We start from the raw sequence: 12,238 nt of genomic DNA, 5'->3' as shown, positions 1-12,238 counted from the left end.
CAATTGCCACATTGGCCTTGTTAGCTACCTCAGATCTGTCCAGAACAAGAGTGAATTACCCTTGACTCTATTAGACTTTCTAAGAGGAAGCTGCAGAAAGGTTATATTGTAGAATTTGGTGTGTTAACCCGCTTTGAGGTAGCAGGGTGAATATATTCTTTTTCTGAGCTGTCACAGTGAAAAGTGATTACTTGAAGCAAATGTTCACGAGCTTAAATCTGCCTGAAAATAATTGAAGGAATTAAGATTCACAATTAAGATGTGCCTTTTAATTGTAATGTGTGAGGCATCCTAACTTAGTGTTGTCTATTACTTGAGTGCATTTGGAAGAAGCTGATACTTTGAGTGACAAGCACGGTTGAAGTGAGTTTATTCTGAAAATACTAGCCTGTGGTGTTCAAAGGACAGTTGCAGTCTGGCTGGGGAAAATGCTGACTGAAATTCAGAACAAGAAAGCCTCAGCTGGAGGAACAATAGTTCCAAGGTTTATAGATACTGTGTAGTAGACACCTGTGTAGTGCAGATAGAAAGAAAATAACTTCTTTCCACAAGGGGACACAACACCCTTTAGAGAGACGTTCAAAGGCAGAGAAAGCTAGCATGGAAATTAATGCCACAAGTCACGCCTAAATGCAGTGATTGATGCAGTGAGATGAATTAGCTCACACAGGTGGCCAAGGTCAGCGAATGCGGCATCAAATGACATATCCTTACCAAATGCAGCAGTATTCTCAGGTCTCGCTTTCCTCAATCACTCACCTCCCAAATATCTCATTAGTAGGACATACTGTATGCCCAGCAGTCATGTGCTTCAGTACACCCGGGCACATATAGCGTGCCTTTAGGTCCTAAACCCACATCTCATACTGCATATGCAGTACAGTATATTGCCAACTATTGAGCCATTGAAGATGGTTGAAATAGATTGCCTGACATTCAGTGACACGCTTTCATTTGTGACAAGTTTGCCGTAAGGAGTTTGTACATTCTCCCCATGACCGAGTGGGTTTCCTCCTACAGTCCTATGACGTACTGGTTGGTGGGTTAATTAGTCGATGTAAATCGTCCCGTGATTAAGCTAGGATTAAATTTGAGGTTGCTGGGCAGCATGGCTTGAAGGGCTGGAAGGGCCTATTTTGTGCTCTATCCCAATTAATAAATAAAGTTGGCACAGCTGGGGGGTTAGGGATGTCAGTGTATTTATCTTTCCATGATCCAGGCAGTGAAAAAGGTTTCAACACACAGATGATTTCCTCTATCGTACTCCATATGATTTTAATTGAATGCGTTCTGTGCATGTGAACATGTCCTGTACTCTGGTCAATGGGAGTGCTGTCAGTGGAGAGCCCTTGTTAGTGAGTACTCACTGCTCATTTACCATGATGGCTCAGATGTGGCAGACGCAGCAGCTTGCTGCAAGTTGAAGCATCATGAATGGAACCAGGAAACTAAATCTCTTCTTCCATTCGCTTCTAACGGAGCAGTGACAGCTGGGGCTTTGGAAATATTTTAAGACAATGCACAATCAGGGCAGCTACCTGTGTTGGGAGATGGTTTGTGTCCTTACCCTTTCTTCAAATATGTTCGACTTGTCCATTTGCTGCAGATTCTCTAGTTGCTGGGGGAGGGGGGAGTGGGTTTAACATGCTTATCACTGGACAGTATTTTGAATGATTGCAGGGAATGTGGTAATTCAACAGGCAAAAGCAGGAATGTGCAGGTATTTAGTTCCTCAAACCCTTCTGTTACAATGCACTCAGATATTATCATTTAAAATGCTGCTGGATCTCTTTAAATTACCATTTAAAGAAGTCCTTGCCTGAAAGCTTCTTCAAGCTGCCGTGCGTTCGGAAGCCTGTTCAGCATTAGCAATGTATGCAGGTGTCAAATGTCAAGAGTAAATCACAATGTGAGGGCAGCCAAACAAAATCCTCGGTGCACTCGAAATATTGACACAGTTAGTAACATCATGCTTAGGATTATGTTACCTCTCTTGATTTATATTGTGTTTCTCTCTCTCTCTCTCTCTCTCTCTCTCTCTCTCTCTCTCTCTCTCTCTCTCTCTCTCTTTTTCTTGATTTATATTGTGTTTCTCTCTCTCTCTCTCTCTCTCTCTCTCTCTCTCTCTCTCTTTTTTTCTTTCTGCTTATGGTTGATTCCTTGCTTTTGTACATATCTGACATTCCCTAGGTTGATATTTTAACATCTACCTTTGCTTTGAATGCCTCTGTAGGTATTTTGCTTTCCCTCTCTCAGTATCTCTCACTCATCTTTTTCTCTACAATCTCCATCATTTCTACTCATCATTGGCTGTCTGCCTTTACCTTGGTGTAAAATTTTCCATTACTCCTCAATTGCGTAGTCCTCCCACTCATGTGTGGGTTCATTTTTTTGTCTCCAAAGGAAGCAGCAGCAGCACTCAATAAATTAACCATGACAATTGAACACAGCCTTGCATCTGTTACTTGGGACTGAGCCATCACTAACAGCCGTAAAGGACGAGCCATCACATCGAGTGTGGGGAGCAGCTGGTCACTCTGGGTGAATCCTGATTAACTTCTGACTTCAAAGTCCTCTTCTTCATGTTTGCAGGTCCTCCTGAAGCACGGCTAGAAAACAAGGATGATGAGGGTTCAGACCCACTGCAGCCCCCAGGAGGAAGTAATGGACAACCCAGAAAAATCCCAGAGTTCCTTGCAGCTTAGAAAGGAAAATCGGTGGAGTTGGATGAGGAGAGTCTGCCTGAGAGTGAGCTTCACTGTTCTCTTCTGTGTAATGTTCCAGATTCTGGTAAGGCTTTGGGCAGGAATAATGTTCAAAGATTTTTCTGTCACAACGCATGATGCCAGATACAGCTGTCAGTTTGATATTACTATGTCAGTAATAAATCCATGGTGTAGTGCACTGTGTGAAGGTGAAAGGTGAGAGGTGGTGAGGCAGGAGGGTTGGGGTTGAATATAAATACAGTTTAGAGGCTCATATTGATTACATTTCTGAAATATCTCGTACCTTACATGGATTATAGGCAGTAGGGCAGTATCCTGGATGCTGCATTGTTGCCTGGCAACCTTCATGAAGGCCATGATATTCAAAGCAAGCAGCCTTAAAAAAAATCCTGGAGAACTAATCACAGGCAAATAGCACTAAAATCACAGGAATGGATGATAGTCACTGACAAAGATGTAGAAATGCAGGAGGCCATTGAGAATAACAATGACTTTAATAAATATGAAGAATTAATGTACAAATATCACTTAGGATTGCTGCAAGCACTAATAGTGAGGTAAGAACAAATCTGATTTCATTAATAAGCAATAGCTCAAGTTACTGGGAATGAGCAGAAATGATACCAATAGCCAATAAAAGAAAAAGCCCCATAGAGAGAGAATAGGTTTCATAATTATTACAAATAAGGGAGTGATTTTGGATTGTTGGAAACAATATGCAGTGGGTTCAGGTTAATTGGGACACATCAAGACCAGTACATTTTGGCCCAATTAAGCAGCTTCCGTATTAGCTGAAGTTTCATGGAAATAGTTTAAAAGATATAAAAAAGATAAACTAAGTATCAAATTATGCATTTAAATTAAATACAGAACAAATTAAAACACCACCAATAGTACTACAGTAGTATAAAACTGTGCATTAGTTCCAAATATTTATTGACAAAGGAATTCATCCAGAGTACACAAGAAACATCAGCATGTGCAAATAATTGACTGCCTTCATACAATGCTATCAATGATAGCATCCTTCAAATCTTCATTTTCATTGTAAAATTCAAAATGATGTCAATACCTTCAAATTCTTTGTAGTTCTTAACTTCTTGAAGTAGTGATATTATTTCATTTTTCACTCCCAGACATTTCTGGCATTTCTCAGCCTGAATGCTTGAAACTGTAGTGAACAAAACAATTCAAAATGATCTTACTGCTTATTGCTCCGCATTTATCAGTGAAAAAATAACTGCTTTTTGAATATGAATGCACACAACTGATGTTATTTAAAAAGTGCTTGCTCTTTTGTGTAGTGTCTAGTGGCCACACAAGTGCATGTAACTGATGCTAGTTGGAACCTGTTTGATAATAGTGTCCTGGCCCAATCAAGCAAAGGGAATCCCAGCAATTTTCTTCAATTAGTTTTTGTACTTTAATAGTTGTCCCAAATAACTGGCTGCCCTGATTAACCAATGGCCCAATTAACCGGAATCTATTGTATTTAACATTGTTTGGGAATTTTAAGAGCATGGCATTTATAGTGAAAAGAAACATGAAAGCAGAGGAAGCTGATTGACACAGTATGATCTGCAGTTCCTTGTTACTGCACTATTGTGGACTGTGAATATCTAAAGGTGACTCATTTTTGTTATTTCTGATATCCACTTCCCAATCTTGTCCTTTGTCAACTGTTTTGATGGAAAGAGATAAATTCTGTCTTCGGGATTTTTTAAATTCAATGTCATTCAATGTTTTCAAAGTTGTTACAATTTACCTCATTCCATTTCCCATCTTTCCCTCTTTTCATTTCCCTGTTTTAACCTTTAGCCTTAACCCCTCTGTCTCACTTGTCTTTGGGCAAGAGCAGTAGCCATGCCAGGCTTTACGGAGTAAGTTAGTAAGTTGGAAGCCTGGTATACTGAGGTTATTGTCATGCCTTCCAGTTGGATGAGCAAGGGAAATGGTAAAATGATCAAAAAATCACTTGGAGATACAACAGATGTTGGCTGTAATCTGAAGCAAAAAACACAAACTGGTAGAGGGATTTAGTAGATCAGGAAGCATATGTGAAGCTAGAAGGATGATTGACATTTCAGATCCAGATCCTACAAGATGCAGGACTTCAATCTGAAATGCTGGCCATCCCCCTGCCTCCTCAGATCTGGCTGACCTGCTGAGTCCTTCCTCCACTTTGTTTTTGCTTCTAAAAGTCATTTGGGTGTGGAGGGAATCACTTCCTTTGGCATGTTGAGCGTCAACAACAATTTCTTGGCAGAAAAAAAAACTGACTCAATTCACTTCTTATTGTAGTCAGATGAGGATAATGAATGTTTCATTTCACAGAATCAAGGAATGGTAACAGCACAGAAAGAGGCCATTCATCCCTTCAAACCCATGCTATCTCTCCAAGATAAATGCAGCTGGTCACACTCTCTCACCCTCTCCCAGCAGTTCTGCAATTCTTATTCTCTTTGGAAGTCTGTATTTAATCTATCTCTAACCAGGCCCAAATAACTGTCTGCAAAAAGTAATATCCTCAGGTTGCCTACAGTTTATCATTTTAAATCTTCACATCTTTTCCTCCTCTAGCATTCTATCTAGACACCTCCTAACTTTGATCTTCTTCAACACATTTTATTTCAGATTTCTTTCTTCCAGTATCTCCAGCCTTTTCCTATATGTTAAAACCCTCAATCGATCCTTTCTAAAGTTTTTCTATCTTTTCTGCTGTGAGGTGACCAGCGCTCGACTCTGTGTCCCAGGTGTGGCCAAGGCAGTGTTTTATTTAGATCTCTAATAATGTCCCTGTTGTTATTACCCCTATCTCTTAAAGGCATAACCACAGGACCCCATATACATTTCCAGTTGTTTTTTAACCTGCTCTACCACCTTCAAAGCAACTGAAATTCTTCCTTCAGCCTTTTCCAACCACACATACCAGTCTCTCTGGCTGTAGGTTTTTTTTTTATGGACATCCCATTTATAATATATTGCCACTCCTTGTTTTACTTTAAATCAAAATACATGATCACATTTATCGGCGTTGAATTTCCTCCACTGATTCGTCCACCTCATCAATGTCCTCCCGAAGCCTACCATTATTGTCTTCATTGTTCACAATCCTTGCAAGTTTCTTTTCTGTAAATTTCTTAGTTGCCCCCTGTACACCCAAATCCAGCACAGTGGCACAAATTTTTCAAAGCCAGAGCAGTTCTGTGGCATTTACTCATAATTGTGATGAGCAAGGGTATTCCATATATGCACGTGTAAAGATGGAAATCCAAAATTTCAGTATTACCTCGGTCATTACTCAGGGGTTGTTACTGAACCCGCCACAGGCCAGTCCCAATATAGAGGCAGTTTTGCTTTCGAGCAGGGGTTCCAAACTCTTTGAAGGGGAGAAGTCAGGAATGGGGTGCTGATTGTGGATTGTGATTGTGGATGATCAGACATGATCACATTGAATGGCGGAGCTGGTTCGAAGGGCCGAATGGCCTACTCCTGCACCTATTGTCTATTGTCTTTTTATGCCATGGACCAATACCATTAAGCAAGGGGTCTGTGAACCCCAGGTTGGGAACTCCTGCTTTAGAGAGAGAGGGATAAGAGACAGGTATAAATCTCAGGTAACTAGCATTTTTTAAAAAAAAATTAGTTTTAAATGTATTTAATTGTTTACTAGTGTTTTGATTTAGAACCCTTGTTAAATATTTTGAAATGTCAATATTTAAATTTTTAAGAGATTTTAAATATCTTGAGTATTTATGAATTATTACAATTCACCAGTATAAACCTGCCAGCATTAACAGCTCAAGGATGAGAAGATCTGCAGATGCTGGAAATCCAAGCAACGTACACAAAATGCTGGAGGAACTCAGCAGGCCAGGCAGCATCTATGGAAAAGAGTAAACAGTTGATGTTTCAGGCCAAGATGCTTCATCAGAACTGATGAAATGTCTTGGCCTGAAACGTTGACTGGTTACTCGTTTTCATAGATGCTGCCTGGCCTGCTGTCTTGCCTGCTGAGTTCCTCCAGCATTGTGTGTGTGTAGCATAAGCAACTCTTCTGCTGCTCAGCAACAAGAAAGAAATACAGACAAACAGTATGGCTACCCTTCAATGGGAACTCTCTCCAGCACTGTTGTGTTTCCTCTGCTAAGGACCTGGTTCTGGACCTAGGCCCATTTCCTTATTAATGCATTGCTTATGCTGCCCTCTACTGCAAACAAGTGGGTTTGATTCACTGTCATAGAGGCAAGAGCATAGAAATACGGCTTTGGTCTACCTTATCCATACTGACTCTATTGCCCAGTTGCCCTAGGCAATTAGTGCACACCATCTAGTTCCTTCATCTAACAAAGCTGTGAAAGTATTGACCAAGTAGCCACTCTTCTTGAGTGAGTTTCCATTTTTGAAAATAATTTTTTGAGATACAGCACAGAATTGGACCTTCCAGTACTTTGAGCCACGCCACCCAGCAATCCCCTGTTTTAATCCAAGTCTAATCGTGGGACAACTTACAATGACCAGTTAACGTACCAATCGGTATGTGTTCGGACTGTAGGAGGAAACTGGAGCACCCAGACAAAGCCCACATGGTGACGGGGAGAATGTATAAACTCCTTATAGGCAGCGGCCATAATCAGAACATGGGTCGTCTGTAGTGTAAAGCATTGTGCTAACCACTACACTACTGCGCCTAAGAGCAAAGCTATGAGCCGTAAGAAAAAGAAACATCACCAGGCAGTCAAATAGGTATTTAAAAGAAACTGTTTTACCCAGTTAGTAGTGAGAATATGAAGTTACTACCAAGCTACCCAGGAAGTAATTGAATAAGATACAAACACCGTGGGAAGGGTAAGTGAGGAAATGAAGGGAGATAAGTTGATAGTTATATAATGATAGGAAGAGTGAAATGGAGCAACAAAAACATGCTGAATAGCTTGTTCCCATGCTGTTGAGAGAAATGGACTGGCCATGATGAACTGGCAGAGCAGTCTCTATGAGCTGAATGGCCTAACTCTGTTCCTATGTTTTACAGACTTATATTTATGTAAACTGCTTTATGCATCATCCAGTTAGTATTTCAAGGTGGAAACTGGGCATTTCTCACCTTTTCCTGCTAAAAATTCCCTACCCCTCTTCCCCCCACTGAAATGGGACAAATTATTTTTAGTGTTTTAAATTTGTCTATGCTCAATCCACTGGCAGAATGTTGCTTCTTTGCCTAGCAGTTAAACATGATTAAATTGTTCCTTTATTTTCAGGGACTTCTCCCTTGATAAATTAACCAAGTAGCAGATATTCATTGCTGATGAATAAACTAGCTTTCAGTTTGGGTGCCTGACATTACTGCCCAGTGTTTTTGAGCAGGTACAATACATGTTGAAATGATAGAGACCAGGACCTTCAGTCCAACAAATACATGCCAATTATCAACTACTCTTTTACACTTTTCCAACATTAATCCTCACTTACACATCAGCTAACCTTAGATTCTTTCTCTCACCTGGGGGAATTTAATTGGCAAATTAACCTACCAACCTGTGGAAGGAAATTGAAATCACAAGGAGAACATGCAACTCTGCACAGATTTTACCCAAGGTCATAATTGAACCCAGGTTTCTGTCACAGCGAGGCCAGAGTTTTGAGACAGAAATCTGATATATCGGTGAGCAATTTGAAGCTAATTGCATTTTTGATGACCACTTCTTTCACTTCAGTGATAAAAAAATACAAGGCTTTATCTGCATATGTACTTTGCAGAGGTCATTTTCACCGCTGGCAGTAGACCAGGGAGTTCAGGCATATTTGTTCTGCTTCACTCACTACCCATCACAGGTCCGAGCTAGTCCTTCATGATCAGTCAGCAAAAGTCATGGCAAGCCCCATTGAAATGAATGGAAAAATCTACCCTCAACTACTGAATGAAAAATCTACCCTCAGCTATTGTTCCCTATGGTGAGGACAACACATGCTAATAACCGTTTTCTGCAAGATTAAATAATAAGGATTATAGAAAGGGTAACATTCTGCATGCGGAGTGCTCAGGATTGCTTGATATGGTGGTACGGAGGTCTGCTGCTTTGCCTCCAATACGTGTCTCTGTCCCACCCTTTAAAAATGCCTCCTTTTCCACTAGTGGCTATTTTTCATTTTACACACTAGGCACATTGCAATTTCAATATAACTTAATAATTTAGAATAGGGTGGATGTTTAGGACATTTAAAATTGATTGGATACCTGAACTCGTTTTTGGTTTTGTTTTCTGTTGTCATTATCTACTCCTAGTTTGCAGTGCTTATCTCATCACCGCCTCGCTTGGATGGTTCATGATTGTATGTCTGGTTGCACTGTAGGTTCTCTGGGTTGGATATCTATATCAAGGTCATGGAGTGCTTGCAGCTGGACAAAGAGTCCTCAGCCTCCTGCAGTACCTGCTAATGCCGAAACTTGCCTTCCCAGTCATATCAATGGATACAGGGGTAAGAGAAATGCCTTTGTGGTAATTATGAAACAGCAATAAGGTTTGGAATTAACACAAGTTTTCAATGCCCATAAGATATTACAGTCTGAGTATGTCTTTCTTCATATGTCTCCCTATGAAACGCACAAGGTGTACGCTATTATGTGTACTGGGTTATTAAGGGCTCAAAATGCTTATTTTGAACATTGTAGTATTTGTTCTTCTGCATAATGATTGAAATTTGTGGCTGGTTATTTTTAAAAGATACATCACCAACTTTTAACTATTTAGAGTGAATGTTCGGTAGATATTAATATTACCTAACATTGCCCAAAGGTCAACTGTCAACATTACCTGTGAACTGAAATCACATTTTTTGTGAGGAATGGCATTAAACAGTAGAAAGTGAGGGACTATCGGGAGATGCGGGACCTGCAGTTTTCCTTTGGAATCATCTGTGCGTCTAATGCACATAAATAGAGAAGTCTAAATAAACATAATGGTATCCAAAGGTGCGCATTAACATCTGAATGCTACTTCTCTGCTTTCTATTCACACAGCCTTGAGATGCTCCATTCAGCAGTTCATAAAGGCTTGGAATTGGCCTCAGATAATTCTCCTTGATCTAAGGAGCCTGGCTTGCCTTGGGTCCTCTACTGTCATCCAATTCCTGGTTTGAATCTCTATACTACTCCCTTAAAGTCACCCTGACCCATATCTTCCCTAATTAACTCTCTGTTGCTCTGACCACCTAATCCCATACAACTTAGAACCAGGTTTAATAGCATTGACATACATCATGAAATTTTGTTGTTTTGTGCCAGCAATACATACTAATTTTAAAACTATAAATTACAGTAAGAAATATATACAAAAAATTAAATTAAGTAGTGCAAAAAGAGAGCAAAAACAGTGAGGTGGTATTCATGGGTTCGTTATCCATTCAGAAATCTGATGGCAGAGGGGAAGAAGTTGTTCCTGAAATATTGAGTGTGCGTTTTCAGGCTCCCACATCTCCTTCCTGATGGTAGCAATGAGAAGAGGACATGCCCTGGGTGATGGGGGTCTTAATGATGGATGCCGCCTATTTGAGGCATCGTCTTTTGAAGGTGTTCTCGATGGTGGCGAGGCTAATGTCTTTAATAAGTCGGCTGAGTTCACAACTTTTTGCAGCTTGCTCTAATCCTGTGCATAGCAGATGTTGATGCAAGCAGTTAGAATGCTCTTCAAGCAACACACACAAAATTCTACCATTCATCCAATTATCTGCCAACCTGACCTGAATCCATTCTGAGTCACTCAGCCCTACTCCAACAACCAATTCCCCTACAAAACATCAGTCTCCCCTGCAATGAAGCCAAAAATCAGAGCTCGCCTTCGCTGTCTACCTACTAATCAATCTGAATAGGTTTTAATCCCTCTTGAAATGCATGAAAGCCCTATCCATTCCCAACCCTTCCTCTTCTGCATTCCTGGAGCTAGAATTAAAGATGTGACGTACCTGATTGCCAGCATGGAGTAGGCAAAAAGAAAACCTTTGATTATGTAAAGTCTCATTAGTGATGTAGAAAACCTTGGACCTTATGCTTTTAACTTTCCCATTGGCAGGCTCTTGAATAACATGATGGTATGCATGACACAAACTAATTATTTAATGTAGCCACATATAGGCCTACATTAGTTCCTCCCTATATGTGGTATATTTCATTTCCTTCCTTCTCCCTTTGTTTCTAACTGTGTTTGTAGTGCCTGATGTGTCTCCTTCAGCATTATACCCCTTTGTTCCATGTGTCTTAAATAACCACTACAGTACCAGTTTACAAATGCAGACCAACCTACTAATATTCAAACTTTTTCTTTGAATGATTGTGTTTCAGTTCTAGTTATGGACAGCTAAGTAAAAAAGGAGGCAAAAATCCGGTAACAAATACATATTAATCTTATATAAAAGGTGCACGTGACAAATCATTATGAATTACGTTCAACTGTCCTGCAGAAAGGTCTTGGCCCAAAATGTCAAATGTTTACTCTCTTCCATAGCTGTATGGCCTGCTGAGTTTTGTATGTGTTGCCATGTTGAACAGTTGCTATCTTACAATCAGTGGCAGCCAACTGCTTTAGAAAGAGAAAAAGGAAATAAAAAAGTAGTGAAGTAGTGTTCATGGGTTCAATGCCCATTTAGAAATCAGATGGCAGGGGTGAAGAAGCTGTTCTTGAATCGATGAGTGTGTGCCTTCAGGTTTCTGTGCCTCCTTGCCAACGGTAACGATGAGAAGAGGGCGTGACCTAGGCACATTCAAGAGTTTGCAGTATTCTTAAGGCATTTTTAGCTTTCACGTCAAACTTAATTTACTCTTGATCATTTGAAGATACGGTAAATACAAAAATGTAAGTATTGTTCATGAAGCATTATAACATTAATGGATTTAATCATATCATGCTCCTGTGAATTTAACCCTCATTAGACTATGTCAGTTTGAATTGAAACAATTAAACACTCAGTTGTAGTAAATCCAACAGGCTGTTAGAAACTGGTTCGGTGTTATAATCATATCTGGCTCTGCACCAGACAGCACAGAAAATGATGGATTGATAAATAATCAACAATAAAGGAATGCACATACAGTGGGGGAAATTGGATGGTGCTTAAATTGCAATATGCAGTCTAGCTGTGTCCATTTGACACACAGCAGGATATATATTAAACTCATGTTTCCGCTTCGCTGTCATGATCCCAGCTTTTAGTTAGCACCAACCCTGCTATTTGTTGCATTAGTTCATATCCACACAGAGTAATTTTGTGCGTACTGGAGCAATATGAACCGGTGCCTGCCCACGCTACTTTAAGGAGCAGTGTTCATTGCCTGGAAGTGCAAAGTCAGCCCAAAGAAATGAAAAACTTAATGAAACACAGAAGGGAACAGGATGCTTTGTTGGGTAAGTGGTGGACATGGAAGAGATCATCTTTTAAAAAGAAGGGGCAGCCGTGTGAAGTCAGTTGGAAGAAGACTATGTCTGATTGATGCACCATCAATAACTCTCGGGGACGTGAGG

General features: G+C 40.2%; 1 protein-coding gene across 2 annotated transcripts in view; it reads left to right on the top strand.

Annotated features, from left to right (window-relative positions):
• The window catches only part of ptpn5 (protein tyrosine phosphatase non-receptor type 5), a 185,338-nt gene that overhangs the window by 74,686 nt on the left and 98,414 nt on the right, over positions 1–12,238 (top strand). Inside the window, exons 2-3 of one of the 2 annotated variants that reach the window (XM_073049258.1) lie at positions 2,593–2,790; positions 9,078–9,203. In XM_073049258.1, coding sequence (XP_072905359.1) covers positions 2,623–2,790; positions 9,078–9,203 — 294 coding nt within the window. In that variant the 5' untranslated portion in view covers positions 2,593–2,622. The remainder of the gene's footprint in view (positions 1–2,592; positions 2,791–9,077; positions 9,204–12,238) is intronic. The other variant, XM_073049259.1, reaches the window with a different exon arrangement.

The sequence above is a fragment of the Hemitrygon akajei genome, chromosome 6 (assembly GCF_048418815.1).
Source record: "Hemitrygon akajei chromosome 6, sHemAka1.3, whole genome shotgun sequence".
NCBI classification, from domain to species: Eukaryota; Metazoa; Chordata; class Chondrichthyes; order Myliobatiformes; family Dasyatidae; genus Hemitrygon; species Hemitrygon akajei.
This window is presented reverse-complemented; position numbering and strand designations above follow the sequence as displayed.